Source organism: Salvelinus fontinalis, chromosome 13, assembly GCF_029448725.1.
Source record: "Salvelinus fontinalis isolate EN_2023a chromosome 13, ASM2944872v1, whole genome shotgun sequence".
In the NCBI taxonomy this organism is placed as follows: domain Eukaryota; kingdom Metazoa; phylum Chordata; class Actinopteri; order Salmoniformes; family Salmonidae; genus Salvelinus; species Salvelinus fontinalis.
In genome coordinates, this window is record NC_074677.1 from 36,404,947 (window position 1) to 36,420,800 (window position 15,854).

Consider the following 15,854-nt stretch of genomic DNA (forward strand, 5'->3'; position numbering starts at 1 on the left):
ATCAGAGGGATAAAACCCATGTGTGCAAGCATACCTTGATTGGTGTAATAATCGTTTCTTGATTTTAGAAGCTTTTCTATTCAGGTCCTCCAACCTGTAATCAACGTTCAATCTAGCATTTCCTCCTCACTGGGCAGTGAGACTGGTGGTCTTCAATATATTATTGATATGCAAATATCTAAACTGATTAAAACACTGGATCTGGACTGTAAACTGATTAAAACACAACAACTTCTTATTCAACAGCTCAATTCCTTTTAGAGAAAGTTTTGCATGGTATTTATCCCTGCAACATCTGATTGCAAATGTGGCGTTTGAAGTGGTTCACAGCTTATTGATGATACTCTTATCAGGAGTTTACCAAGTGATTAACTAAGTATATTTTTCAGACAACCAGCATACAATGTATGTTCTCCTCTCTCCTTCGTTTCTGTCCCAAATGCCTCAGTTATAAGTCCTCTCTGTTGTAGGTTGTGTGGGAAGGATGGCTTTGTTCTCTTTTGTGTTTGTCTGTCTGCCTTTAATCTTGGATGAGGGCTGAGGGGTACTAGAGGGGCATGGCTTCATGCTAGGACACTGGAGCACTGAGTGTCCAGGTGCAGAAGAAAGAGGCTGTGCATGAAAGTGACACCTGCATTTACACCTGCAAAATATCCTTCAGCTAACTCTTCTTCTAGTGATTTCAGATCATTTATCAGTGTGTGTAGTCAAGCCTATTTTAAGAGCATATGATGTTTAGTGCTGTAGTCTTGTATTCATTAGTCTATTTTAAGAACATATGGTGTTTAGTGCTGTAGTCTTGTATTCATTAGTCTATTTTAAGAGCATATGATGTTTAGTGCTGCAGTCTTGTATTCATTAGTCTATTTTAAGAGCATATGGTGTTTAGTGCTGCAGTCTTGTATTCATTAGTCTATTTTAAGAGCATATGATGTTTAGTGCTGCAGTCTTGTATTCATTAGTCTATTTTAAGAGCATATGGTGTTTAGTGCTGCAGTCTTGTATTCATGCTGCTCTATTTGCATCCATTCTTTTTCTGTCTTCAATTTTTCATATAGCACTTACCACACGTATCATGCATTGTGCTATGGACAGAATGAAACATGGCAATGTCCCTAAATCACAACCCACTCTTTATCTTTTGGCAAAAACCTGATGTATGAAGTCTAGGTCATATGAATGAAGACATGAGTTATCTTGTGTTCAATAATTTGCCTAAAAAGCATCAGAACAGTCTCCCTTTAAATCAGTGGTGTAAAACACTTAAAAATACTTAAGTAGTTTTTTAGGGTATCTGTACTTTACTTTACTATTTATATTCTTAAGAACTTTTAATTTTATTCCACTACATTCCTAAAGAAAATAATGTACTTTCTACTCTATACATTTTCCCTGACAACCAACAGTACTCATTACATTTTGAATACTTAGCAGGACAGGAAAATGGTCCAATTCATGCACTTATCAAGAGAACATCTCTGGTCAAATGCTTCATTTGTAAATGATGAGTGTTGCAGTGTGCCTCTGGCTATCCATAAATTTAAAAACACAAGAAAATCATGTAGTCTGGTATGCTTAATACAGCGTTTTTAATGTGCACGTTTAGTTTTTTTCCCTAACACTACACAGCTGATTCAAATTATCAAAGCTTGATGATTAGTTGATTATTTATATCAGCTGTGTCGTGCTACGCAAAAAACAAAACGTGCATCCCTTGGGGACCGAGTTTGTGAAACCTTGTAAGGAATTTAAAATCATTATACGTTTACTTTTGATAATTAAGTATATTTCAGCATTTACATTTACTTTGAAAACTTAAGTACATTTAAAACCAAATATTTTTTTTTACTTTTACTCAAGTAGTATTTTACTGAGTGAGTTTCACTTTACCTTGAGTCATTTTCTATTAAAATGTATCTTTACTTTTACTCAAGTATGACAATTAGGTACTTTTTCCACCAATGCTTTTAATATACATTCATTACAATAATTAAAATAAGGTAATATGTATCATATTAGAAAATAGACAAAGACAACATACAATTGACAACAATTATATCTACCTTAAATAAGGCTATATACACTGAGTGTACAAAATATTAGGAACACTTTCCTAATATTGAGTTGCACCTTCTTTTGCAGTCACAACAGCCTAAATTCCTCAGGGCATGGACTTTACAAGGTGTCGAAAGCGTTCCACAGAATGCTTCCCACAGTTATGTCAAGTTGATTGGATTCTTGATACACACAGGAAACTTTTGAGTGTGAAAAACAAAGCAGCGTTGCTGTTCTTGACACACTCAAACCAGGTCGCCTGGCACCTACTATCATACCCCGTTCAAAGGCACTTAAATATTTTGTCTTGCCCATTCACATAATCCGTCTCAAGGCTTAAAAATTCTTCTTTAACCTGTCTCCTCCCCTTCATCTACACTGACTGAAGTGGATTTAACAAGTGACATCAATAAAGGATCATAGCTTTCACCAGGATTCACCTGGTCAGTCTATGTCATGAAAAGTGCAGGTGTTCCTATACAGTATTATACAGTCAATTAACTAATCCAGGGATGGGCAACTTTGATGGGGGTGGGGGGCCACAAAAAATCTGAACTCATCATGAGGGGCCACAGTTTAACAGCGAATTTCCTGCAATTCTGCACATTTTGCCATAGGGTGGAGAGAAATGTTTGCAGTTTTTAATATGATATCTGAGTGAGATGACTAACAAAGTAATTCAACCATGATAAGTTTAGGGGGGGGGGGGGGGGGGTTAAACTGGGGGACATTAAGGGGGCCACCAGTTGCCCATCCCTGAACTAAACAGACCAGAGCCAGCTGCTATTGCATTGGTGCCTAGTCAACCCGTTAAGCAGACCGGAACGGACCATTTTTTCAATGGTAAACGGCATCTTTCATTTATCCACCATCTTTGCTTCTGCTTCTAGTTCATGTGCTGAGATCTACCCATATTACCGCCACCTAGCGGCTAAAGCAAGAGCCTTACATATTGAGCTGTCAAGATTATGACCCAATCTCAAATGGACCCCTAGCGAGAATCTGAATTGCATTTCCTCATGTCCTCTCTCCTCACACCCATCTGACCTTCTCCTCCAATGGGTTTTGAGAATGAGGCGAGAGGACACGCGGAGTTAAGGAAATGCAATTGAGATATCCCCCTATAGTAGACCCTACACACTTGAGATCTGAGAGGATTTGACAGGTGCAACCAATATGCTAATAGCTGCACCTTGCCCTCTCATATGCTAGGTTGAAGTTTCACCATATTGCTTATACCAACCAAATAATTTCAGATTTCCACAAGTGCATAGGGAGTAGGGTCAAGGGTTCCATTTGGGATTGGGCTGTTAGCTTGTGCTACTTTCTGGTTCTGACAGTCAATATCAAAATTACTCAGGCATTTCTAATTTGTGTGATGCCACCTTTTATTTATTTTTTATTTATTTTACCATTATTTTACCAGGTAAGTTGACTGAGAACACATTCTCATTTGCAGCAACAACCTGGGGAATAGTTACAGGGGAGAGGAGGGGGATGAATGAGCCAATTGTAAACTGGGGATTATTAGGTGACCATGATGGTTTGAGGGCCAGATTGGGAATTTAGCCAGGACACCGGGGTTAACACCCCTACTCTTACGATAAGTGCCATGGGATCTTTAATGAACTCAGAGAGTCAGGACACCCGTTTAACGTCCCATCCGAAAGACGGCACCCTACACAGGGCAGTGTCCCTAATCACTGCCCTGGGGCATTGGGATATTTTTTAGACCAGAGGAAAGAGTGCCTCCTACTGGCCCTCCAACACCACTTCCAGCAGCATCTGGTCTCCCATCCAGGGACTGACCAGGACCAACCCTGCTTACCGTCAGAAGCAACCCTGCAGTGGTATGCAGGGTGGTATGCTGCTGGCTGTGAGTGGAAGGTAGCCAAGCAGTTAGAGCATTGGGCCAGCTACTGAAACATCGCTGGTTTGAATACCCAAGCCAACAGGGTGAAAAATCTGTCGATGTTCCCTTAAGCAAGGCACTTAACCCTAATTTGCTCCAGGGGTGCCATACTACTATGGCTGACCCTATAAAACAACATATTTCACTTCACCTATCTGGTATATGTGACAATACATGTTTATTTACCATACATTTCATAAGCATTATATAATGCCATTACTTGACCTCTTGTGACACGTAAGCATATAATAGTATTTGCTAGACCTTTAAAATAATAGTCAAATTCACTTCTCATACTGATCATATCATCTTTAATCCAAAACACTCAACAGGTTAATGTAGCTAGATGAAAGTATTTTACAACAATGACCAGAGCAAATGGTCTGCTCAACCCAACAAACTCACTGGCCAGAGACTGTTTTAAAAATGTTCATCCTCATCATCAGTGGTGTCCACCTCTCTGACAGAGGACAATAGTGCAGTCATACAGTTCAGATCCATGGCCATTGCTTAGGACAATGACTGCACTTACTCAGCTGCAGATTGAAAGGAGTAGTAATCTGACTAGTGATTTATTAATGTAATTACATAGTGGATGCCGATGTATCCAGCTAGAGGTAGCGACAACAGAGGCTGTAGAGAAGGAAATGGTTTTGGTCATCTCTCTGCTTTAGGTTTGGAGAAAGTTCCTAGTTGCTTTGTGTTCACATCTTTCAACTGGTCTAGCTGTCTCTGTCCACGCCGGTAAAGATATTCTATGTGCATGACATCAGTCTTCTTGATGTGGGAGTTCTCTCGGAACTCATCCCGGATCCTGGGTAGAAAGCCTGGCTTGTCCTGGCCAGCACGCAGGAACTGGCGGTACAGAGACAACACCTGTTTCTGCAGCTTACTGTGGCGTACCATGGTGTGGAACACAGGGCACCAGCAACACAGATGACCAGGGAAGACGACTGACCAGAGGATAGAGAATGGAGCAGCCTCACCGTCACAACACATGCATCAGGGTGTAGATGAAGTGTCTCCTACACCTATGGGAGAAAGAAATCATAGTGACTGGTGAAACAATGATATTATCTGGCCATGTTAGTTGTCATTATAAATATTATCTTATGGTTATAGGTGTGTTTCTGAAGAAACACTATACGGTCCTAAATAATTTATTAGCCTCATGATGATAGCCCATGAAACCAATATCCCTGATGATAAATAAACTCAGTATGGACAGTCAGGGACCCGAACTCATCCCAGACAGTGGACAGTAACATTACAGGAACAGTATTATATGAGTGAGTCACATCAATAAAACTTCTAGCTAGTGGCTAACCTACACCCACCACAAAGTTGAACACTTTACAAGACATTCCACATACATTCTGATACTAAAACACCACAATATGGTTTAAAGTCAAGTAGCTAAATACTAGCTAGCTAGTCGAATTTACTGGGCTAGAACTGCTAGCTAGCTAACCTGCAAACTAACATACCTTGACAGTCAGTATCAACTTCGAAAATACAGTAAATTTGCCTGCATTTGATAGTGAAATGCGTTTAATGTCAAGTGTGAACCTCCCGTTAAAAACCTGTTTACCACTTAAACCGTTTGATGAACATATTGCTAAAACACTAGCTCGCTAACACAGCACGACCTCTATGATAACTCATGTTAGCTATGTATCAAAGACAGTACTGTATGAAGATAGGCCAAAACTGCTTCCCCATACCAGACTTCTAGGCGATGTCACAGCGACGTTTGCTAGCTAAACTCATGCGTATAAATACGTCATGTGCAGGCGGGTCATTCCTCTCTTGCGGTGCCATGTGGCCCTCAAAACTTTTGGAGAAAAAAAATTATATGTATTTTAAATAGTATTCTAAGAGAAAATGGGCATGTTTGACTTTCAGAAAAACAAATTGGTCAATCTCAGGCACTTACAAAAATATTGAGTGCATTTTCCAATTTGTTAGGTGCATAATCCTAACAGGGTGGAACCCACTTGTAGCAAGATTGAGCTGGCTAGCAAAATGGTGAACACTTTAACAGGATTTTAACTTCTCTATCAAACATATTTACATTTTCTCCATAATTTAGCCTAACATAGTGGACATTTATGAGTGGGACATATAGACTAACAACTGAGTGTTTATATTTATTTAGTTTTGCACAATAGTTTTCCCACCAAAGAAATTACGACACTTCCTAAATTTGATGTCATTGTAGGAAGGGGTTGCTTTCTTAAATGAAGAATTACAACAAACTAACAGGGAAAGTGATCAGGGAAAATCATAAATAAAATAATAAATACAATAATTATGAAAAATACTTTATTGATGAAAGAGACTTTAACTAGGACTATAAAATAATGAAGAAAGATTAGAATGTTTATTATTATTTTATGGCATATTTATTGTGGAAGTAGATAACTGGAGACAAAAAACAAAAACGCCAACATTCACTGACAATTTTTTTTGCATAAAACTCCCTTTCAGGATCCATGTTTTTATGTTTTTTTAAGGTTAAGGACACCTGGCCTTATATTTAAAGCCTTCTGTAATCTACATATTACACTAAATAAGAACTGATATTTCCTGGGGACAGAAAAGGTACCGAAAAGTAGGAATGACCCAGGACGTCAAATCAAAGGCACTCCGTCGATATAAAGTTGTTTTTTATGAAAATGAAAACGTGTCAGTTTGTCACTTTCACGAGGTTGGCGTAATAACATGTTAAACTCGTTGAGTCATTGGCTCAAATCTACGTTGTCCCTTTAGATTTCGAGAAATTAAAAACTAACGAACCATTTTTCACTTCTCAAACCCCGGCCTGTGCTGATTTTCCCAAAAGCATCGTAGCACTAAAATTATCTTTCGTTTATTGAGTTTCAATGGAATTAAGATGGTTAGTGCTACGATACCTTTGCGAAACCCAGGCCTGGTCTGTTTCGCAAGCGTTCCCGGAAGTCTCGCGATGTTGCGCCTCTGAGTTTAGAAACTCTGTGTTTAAATGTTTATGTTACGAAAGCCAAAGGCGACGGAACTGTTGCGTTGGGTGTTAGTTACACTGCCCTCTATTGGCTTGGATGTCTCACCTCACAATTCTGTTGTCAGCTTAGTACAGGCTCAAATGTTGGGGTGAACTTAACATGTTTCAACAAATTTCTCACACATGAAATTAAACAAATCAAACAAGTTTATAATCTTTATTTAGGAAAACATTCTGTGTGGAATTCTATGCAAGCAATCCTTAATTTCATATACATTTTTCATACAGTTTAATAATAATACAAACATAATTAAAGTATGAGGCGATGGCAGATAGTAGTGCAATACAATATTGGGTTGAGGGTTGAAGTACAAAATAGCCTCAATCAATCTTTCACATAGGAGATGGCATGACTCCAATGGAAGCCCGGGTGCATGCCTGTTGTGCATGAACCATTCTGAGTGTTTTGTTTCTTTCGGCAAAACAATTATAAGACATGTTGGCTAGCAGAAATAGACTGTCAGCCAGGCTATGTAACAACACTGTGACAGTTACAGCATCCATTCACACAGTCTGGTTCATTCAGTATAATAATGTTGTCACTGAGTTTACTGTAGCAAGTATTGCGCATAAAATAGTTTCTTATTATGCATTATTAGATTCTGCTGGCTGACAACTTATCATGTGAAAGCCATTGTTGTGCTACAATAGTGGATGCATACAGTAAACAATAATCATACTTTTCAATTGAGTTATTATCGCTTTTTGACAAGATAACTGGTGGATTCGACTCTTTCAGTATACAAATACTATGTGACACATTGGCACTGAACCTAGTATTACTTCTAGATAAATATCTCTACATATTGTAATGCTCAATATACAAAGTCATACTAATACATTTGATTCATCTTTATCTTCATCCTAATACATAGTACATGTATTTCTACAAACAGAGTTGGAACTGTTGGGTCTATGTAGGAAGCATAACTTCGCATTACTTGCATAAGCTACTATAAAATACTTCAGAAAGTATTCATACCCCTTGACTTATTTCATATTTTGTCGTGTTACAGCCTGAATTCAATATGGATTAAATAGAGGGATTTTCTCACCCATCTACACACAATACCCCATAATGACAAATTTTAGCAAATGTATTGAAAATGAAATACAGAAATATCTAATTTACACAAGAATTCACACCCGAGTCAATACTTTGCACCTTTAGCAGCGATTACAGCTGGGAGTCTTTCTGGGTAAGTCTCGAAGAGCTTTGCACTCATGGATTGTACAATATTTTCACATTATTCTTTAAAAACTTATTCAAGCTCTAGACAGCCATTTCGAGTCTTGCCATAGATTTCCAAGTAAATTTAAGTCAAAACTGTAACTCGGCCACTCAGGAACATTCACTGTCATCTTGGTAAGCAACTCCTGTGTAGATTTGGCCTTGTGTTTTAGGTTATTGTCCTGCTGAAAGGTGAATTAATCTCCCAGTGTCTGGTGGAAAGCAGACAACCAGGTTTTCATCTAGGATTTGCCTGTGCTTAGCTACATTCTGTTTCTTATTATCCTGAAAAACTCCCCTGTCCTTAACAATTACATGCATACCCATAACATGATGCAGCCACCACTATGCTTGAAAATATGGAGAGTGGTACTCAGTAATGTGTTGTATTGGATTTGCCCCAAACATAACACTTTGTATTCAGTACAAAGAGTTAATTGCTTTGCCACATTTCATTGCATTATTACTTTAGCGCCTCGTTGCAAACAGAATGCATGTTTTGGAATATTTTTTATTCTGTACAGGCTTCCTTTCACTCTGTCAATTAGGTTAGTATTGTGGAGTAACTACAGCGTTGTTGATCCATCCATCCTCAGTTTTATCCTATCACAGCCCAAAAAAACTCTGTAACTGTTTTAAAGTCACCATTGGTCTTATGTTGAAATCCCTGAGCGGCTTCCTTCCTCTCTGGCAACTGAGTTAAGAAGGAAGCTCGTATCTTTATAGTGACTGGGTGTATTGATACACCACCCAAAGTGTAATTAATAACTTTACCATGCTCAAAGGGATATTCAATGTATTTTTTTAATTTTATTTTTCCCTTCTATCAATAGGTGCCCTTCTTTGTGAGGCATTGGAAAAACTCCTGTCTTTGTGGTTGAATCTGTGTTTGAAATTCACTGCTTGACTGAGGGACCTTACAGATAATTGTATGTGTGGGACACAGAGATGAGGTAGTCATTCAAAAATCATGTAAAACACTATTATTGCACACAGTGTGTCCATGAGACTTATTTATGCTTGCCATAACAAAAGGGTTGAATACTTATTGACTCAAGATATTTCAGCTTTTCATTTGTAATTAATTTTGCAACATTTTCAAAAATATAATTCCACTTTGACATTATGGAGTATTGTAGGTAGGCTAGTGGCAAAAAAAAATCTAAATTTAATCAATTTTAAATTCAGGCTGTAACACAACAAAATGTGAAAAAAGTCTAGGGGTGTGAATACTTTCTGAAGGCACTGTTAATACACAATTATATCCCATATAATCTAGCACTTCCCAAAGCACATATTTATTGCTATATTATTACTGGACTGTCTGTCCTAAACATATAAGTGATTTTTGGGGAACAAATATGTACAGTAATGTCTGTATATCACCTCTTTATTTAGTATTTTAATCTTTTTTTATCCACATGATCTAGCTTGAACTTCCCTCATTGGGAAACACTATATACTCTAGTGTTCACAACCTCATTTACTGAACGTATTGAGAAAAGTCACCTAATCAAGTTTATCATTCTGTTTTTGCATAAGTCTGAGTTCCACATGGATTATGGGAATGTGAGGGACAGGGTTTATAAAAGGCCTCTATAATCACAATCCTAATTTCAACCGTTTTCTAGTATGGCTCCAGAATGGATAGAAAACAACAACAACAAGACTACTAGGGTATAGATTCTAGAACGAGGGATATAGGTGATGTAGAAAAAGGCATGGTATGATAGGACTTTGATGATTGTAAATTGATTATGTGGGAGAGTGGCTGGTATTATAAAATGCATCTGGGTGATTGTGGCATAAAGTCTAAAGGATACATGTCTATGAGCAACAGTAAAGGGAGGAAACGTCAGTCAGAGTCCTATGTATTCAGCAAGGAACACTACTAGCACCTTGGTGAGGTTCTCTATAGTCTGAGAATGGATGTGTTCCGCTGTGTCCTCCAGAGTGTGCATAAAGGAAGGGAAGGGCGTTGTGATCATGTGTAGGACTGGAACCCCTGCAGGCATAGAGGGGAGTGGGTGGGAATGGCAGAGAGACAGGGGAGGGGAGAAGACAAATGAGATAGGGTAGAGTGTAGGGGATGACAGAGGTTAATAGAGGGAGAGAAAAAAAAGGCAGATGGTAGATTAAGTTCTACAGGGATAAAACTAAAGCAGAGGGAGGACACCACTCTCTGCAGATACAGTACAGTCATAAGGTCATAGTCTAATCAGCTGTGTAGATATCAGTGGCGGTTTAAGATGAAGGAGGACGCTCTTTTATGAGCATGGCCTTATTTCTATTACAGCATATTGGATGACTGTCTGTCTTTCATATTACATTCACCCAGCTCAATGTAACGTCGATATGTTTAGGCTACTACATGATACTCGTATTTGCCCTATACCCATCATGACGTTGTTACAACCTAGCCTACAAATTAAGTTTATAACGTAGGTGCAAAGGTCGAAAGACAAATTGGAGTAATGCCTGCATCTAGCTGATCTAGGGTGTAATCATTAGTCCAAACAGTTGCAAAACTTAAACAAAAGGTTCTAGTGGACAAATTCAGGTAGGTCCATCCCTGTTTCATTCCGTTTTCTTCCATTTACGAAACGTTTTGCAACAGAACTGGCGGAATAAATACACCCCTGTTCACCCGCACTGTCACACCGTGATCAGTTTCACCTGTCCTTGTTATTGTCTCCACCTCCTTCAGGTGTCGCTTGTTATCCCCGGTGTATATATGCCTGTGTTTCCTGCCTCTCTGTGCCAGTTTGTCTTGTATGTTCCAAGTCAACCAGCGTGTTTTTCCCGTGCTCCTGCCTTTTCTATTCTCTTTTACTTTGACCTTTGCCTGTTTTCTGGACTCTGTACCCGTCTGCCTGACCATTCTGTCTGCCCTGACCTCGAGCCTGCCTGCCACACTGTACCTCCTGGACTCTGAACTGGTTTTGACTTTTTGCCTGTCCACGACCATTCTCTTGCCTACCCCTTTTGGATATAATAAATATCAAGGACTCAAACCATCTGCCTCCCGTGTCTGCATCTGGGTCTCGCCTTGTGCCCTTATAAGCACACACAGTTCACTTTCATAGTAGCCACACAAACATCATCATCACATTTACACGCTCTCTTCTCATATTTTCCCTTCGCTTGTGGAGTTCAGTGCACAACACAACAGCTGTCTGTGCCCATGTGAAATAAACCTCTCCAAGCCAAACCTTCATACCATAACTGCTACATACAGCCTACATTGTTGTCACCATATTATCTAACTTCATAGTCAACATAGCTACTATAACTAACATGTTAGTAAACCCACAATCCAATCCATGTGTACAATCACGCAGTAGTGTACAACAAGCAGTTTAGCAGTTACACCGGCGGGCCCCAGTGGCAATACACTTATAAAACCGAAAGCTCACCTTGAATTGGACGTGTCGGATAGCCTTAGCCAGCTAACTAACATAAATATCATACCTCGCTGTTTGAGTCAGGTTGTTGAAGACGCTAAATTAGCTGCATTAGCTAGTGTAAGTCAAAGTGAAACTGAAAGAAAAATATATATTTCGCTCTGTTGCTTCTCCTTAATTTTGTACAAAATTCCTTTGTTCAAAACTGTTCAACTATTGTCTTTCTCTCTCTTTGAGTCAACTACCACAATTTATGCACTGCAGTGCTAGCTAGCTGTAGCTTATGCTTTCACTACTAGATTCATTCTCTGATCCTTTGATTGGATGGACATGTCAGTTCATGCTGCAAGAGCTCTGATAGGTTGGAGGACGTCCCCCGGAAGTCGTCATAATTACTGTGTAAGTGTATGGAAGGGGGTGAGAACCATGAGCCTCCTAGGTTTTGTATTGAAGTCAATGTACCCAGAGGAGGACGGAAGCTAGCTGTTCTGCTACACCATGGTGCTACCCTACAGGCTACTGTAGACCTTCATTGCAAAACTGTGTTTTAATCAGTTATTTGGTGACGTGAATATATTTAGTATAGTTTTACCTAAAAAGGAGAACTTGCAATATGTATCTTTTTGGGTGACTTGACAAACATTTCATAGAAATGTGAGTTATAGATTTGTCATACTCTAAGAAGCGGTAGATCTGTTCTATATGCGCAATTTCTATGTTTTTTTGCGTCTTTTACTTTCGGTTTTGTACACCATCTTTAAACAGCTGAAAATACAATGTTTTTGGTTATGTAAAATATATTTCACCACAGTTTAGATGGTACAATGATTCTCTACACCAGGGGTATTCAACTCTTACCGTAGAAGGCCAGAGCCTGCTGGTTTTCTGTTCTACCTGATAATTAAGTGCACATTGCAGTGGAAATTGCTTTGAGGTCCAGAGTTGAGTTTGAGGGCTCTACACATTACTTCACATAAACTGAAATTAGGCGAACTATTCAAATTTTTGCAACCAGGAAATAGACAAGTGATTTCCGCATTGTGCATCTTTAATGTTTCACTATAAAACAAAATATGAAATTCACTGAGTAGGATGGTCCTCCCCTTCCTCCTCTGAGGAGCCTCCACTTGTATATTTTCATGGTGTACTGTTAAACGTCCATCCTTAGTCAGTAAATGTGCCCTCTGACCATCTGCCTATCTATGTGGGTGTGCTCTCTCACCCTGCTGGAGGAATGGCACATGGTCGTCCTCTACAGGGCCCAGGTTTATGTCCTTCCTGAAGTAGCTCACCTCTCTGGGGTGGGAGGACAGCAGACCCAGCTTATGGAGCCTCCTCTCTAGCAGACGGACATGACAGCCACCGCGGGCCATGGGGGGTGGAGAAAGGGTAAGCAGAGAGGAGAGAAAAAATGATGGAGGAAGAACAGCTCATTTCAGGTGTCTTATTACTTGTGCCTGAGTGGAATTATAGCCAGATCAGCACTGCAGAGCCTGGTCCTGTATTAGCATGAGTCAGTCATCCACCTACAAAACTCTCTCTGCCTTGCTCCCTGGCTCTTTCTGTCATTCTAGTGTCCCTCTACCTCACTATCTCCATTACAATAGGTTTTTGCCACATTGCAATTACAGTGAGCAATGAGCGTGATAAAAATGCATTAATTTACCTGGCAATATAGGACATTTTTGTGATACAGTATATGGAGTATACATTTTGAGAAGAGAGGTGGGGGCCGTACCTGCATATATCAGCTCATCAAACCAGCGTACAGTGTCGTCAAAGTGGTTGACAAACATAGGGTCAGGGGCACCAATCAGATCCAAAAGAACAAACAGGTCCTGCCATTCAACATACAGAACACTCCGCTAAGCAAAACATTAACTGCATACTACATAAGGCTTGGCAATGGAACATTGTAACAAACACTAACAAAGCCTCACCAAAGCATGTAACAGGGTGGTATGTTCGGCTCCTGGAGGGTGAGGTGTACGGGACATTTGGTCAGCAAGGTAACGTGAGCCGTACAGAGAGTCGGAGGGGCTCGGCTGATCAAACGCCTCATTACCATCAAAGAAGACCAACTGCAAAGTCACCTGTGACTTCTACCAGAAAGAAAAACAGACAGAAAGAATGATACAGGGGTTGGAGTGATACATTTTCTTGTAATATAACATATATGCTGAGAAAAATATATATTGGTCGAGTAATATGTGACTATCATTCAATATCCTTTAAAATACATTGCTTCTGATGCCAACATGGGAGATGTCCGGTGAGTGTTAATGATGTCTGTGCCTCAACCTATAAATGTCTGCACAGTTTCATTTGGATATAAATGTTTTAATAATTGATGTGTGTGCATGGGTCAGACTCCAGATCTATAAATAGTCTGACATCCTGGGAGAGAGGCAAACACGTCAGAGGGTAGCCCAACAACACACTAAAGCCTCATCCTGTCATCAGTTTTCCGCAAATCCAACAACTTATATTCCCAGTGCAGCCAGGAACGTAAAAGGATCTGTCAAGTCATCACTTTCATCCTTGCCCTCTGAAGCGTACCCTTGTCCTACAGTAGCAGAGCAGACAGTATTTACCTGTTGTTTTAGCACTTTCAGGTGGAAGTCCAGAGCAGTCACCAGCTCCAGTATCATGGCACAGGGGACGGCCGCGTCGCTGGCCCCTAGGAACCTCCTGAGAGGCCCGTCGGGGGTTTTGGAAGCTGGGAGCATAGCCTTGGAGTCGTAGTGGCAGGCCAGCAGCAGACGGCGTGGGGCCGAGGGGTCCAGGACTGCCAGCAGGTTGGAGAAGGTGATAATTCCCTTTGGGGTAGCAGAGTTGAAGGAGTCGACCTCCAATGACCAACCCGCTGACAGGAACTCTAGATGGCTGTAGATATGCTGTGGCAGTCACAGAAAAAACAGTGTGATTTTAATCTAAGGACATTATATCAGAAAACAACATGTTAATTGATACAATAACATGTAAGACAAGGGATAAAGAGAGACACCAGTTCCACTTTAATTACAGACGTTCTACCCTGATGTCTCTTGCTGGAGTCAGTAGAGTTCCTAACCTCACGCACCCTACGGCTGCCCCTGGTACCTGGCAGTCTCTCTACCAGGATGGGCCTCAGGAGAGAGTACCACAGTCTACCTGAATTCACCTGGCCCACCAGACGCTTGATCTGGGCCACAGTGGCCCGACGGGGGTTATGGGTCAACTGCAGAAAGGGAGGACAGCAGGAGAGAGGAGACAGTTGCAGTAGTTTTTTCACATATGCATTTTGAAAACCGTCAGTCACCAGGCAGAAAATACTGTTATTATTGAACAATCAAAGATCTGACTTGAGGTAAATTGTCTGCCATCAGTGAAGTGTATATAGTTGAACAGACTGGGTTAAGTGTTCCAGCTGGCTCGGGTATGTAGGCTGTAGCAAGACAGCAGCACCTAAAAAGTAGGCTACTCCTTAGGCTTAGTGCAATATTGAAAAACCGGAGGCTACAGTGCAGGATCCATCACCTACCTTGTCCCTTATTAAGTCTGGCACACGAAATTGTGTGTTATCGTCCATATGAATACTGTCATCATCATCGCTTGTATCATTACTCGAGAAAGAAAATCCAAGTGTCAGAGCTATAGCCAGCATCCCACATAGGCATACGAGAAGCACCCGAACTCGGGACATCCGGAGCCGGTAGCAGCGTCCCAGTAGCAGCTTGGTGCCCGGAGAAGATCGGTGCTTCCGGGTGGTTCTCATAACTTGGAAGAACCGTTAGATTCATACAACAGTTCAGTCCGGTACAGAGCCTTTCTTAACTATGTGCGTTATAGTGCTTATGATTCCATGCTAGCGTATGGCAATGGAGAATAACGTCCATGACCGATTGAATTAATGAGGCCACTGGCTGCTTAGACTCGAGCCGAGGGTGGGCAAATAAACATGAAACCATTTATGACATCTATTATTTTCATTTAACACAATCTCATCAGGATAGGCTACAATTTAACAACAAGATACAGGCTATTTTACCTGAATGGAGCACTCACGCAGTCATGTTGGGACATACAAGCAGCGACGGATCTATCCAATCAAATCTATCAACCACTGAGGTATAATAAACTATCAATGTCCGCACTAATCGTATATTGACCCCGGCCATATCGTCGTCGTTTCGTTATGGCCCCAATTTTAGTGCACACGCTGTGTTC

At 40.4% G+C, this 15,854-nt stretch overlaps 2 protein-coding genes across 4 annotated transcripts; both read right to left on the reverse strand.

Moving 5' to 3' along the window:
- Positions 1-4,261: 4,261 nt before the first annotated feature.
- Positions 4,262-5,766, reverse strand: sdhaf1 (succinate dehydrogenase complex assembly factor 1). 2 transcript variants are annotated; one of them, XM_055942669.1, is made up of 2 exons: positions 5,692-5,766; positions 4,262-4,998 (listed from the first exon to the last, which is right to left on the reverse strand). In XM_055942669.1, exon 2 carries the CDS (start codon positions 4,964-4,966, stop codon positions 4,625-4,627), a length of 342 nt encoding a protein of 113 aa, XP_055798644.1. In that variant the 5' UTR covers positions 4,967-4,998; positions 5,692-5,766; the 3' UTR covers positions 4,262-4,624. The 2 variants fall into 2 exon arrangements, with proteins under 2 accessions (XP_055798644.1, XP_055798643.1); XM_055942668.1 differs by lacking the exon at positions 5,692-5,766 and adding an exon at positions 5,455-5,676.
- A 1,387-nt stretch (positions 5,767-7,153) lies between these two features.
- On the reverse strand, positions 7,154-15,766 carry LOC129868576 (glutaminyl-peptide cyclotransferase-like). 2 transcript variants are annotated; one of them, XM_055942680.1, is made up of 8 exons: positions 15,676-15,766; positions 15,169-15,404; positions 14,719-14,865; positions 14,240-14,542; positions 13,586-13,747; positions 13,384-13,483; positions 12,868-12,984; positions 7,154-10,246 (listed from the first exon to the last, which is right to left on the reverse strand). In XM_055942680.1, exons 2-8 carry the CDS (start codon positions 15,400-15,402, stop codon positions 10,101-10,103), a joined length of 1,209 nt encoding a protein of 402 aa, XP_055798655.1. In that variant the 5' UTR covers positions 15,403-15,404; positions 15,676-15,766; the 3' UTR covers positions 7,154-10,100. The 2 variants fall into 2 exon arrangements, with proteins under 2 accessions (XP_055798655.1, XP_055798656.1); XM_055942681.1 differs by lacking the exon at positions 15,676-15,766 and having other exon boundaries at positions 10,131-10,246; positions 12,938-12,984; positions 15,169-15,402.
- Between the last annotated feature and the right edge of the window lie 88 nt (positions 15,767-15,854).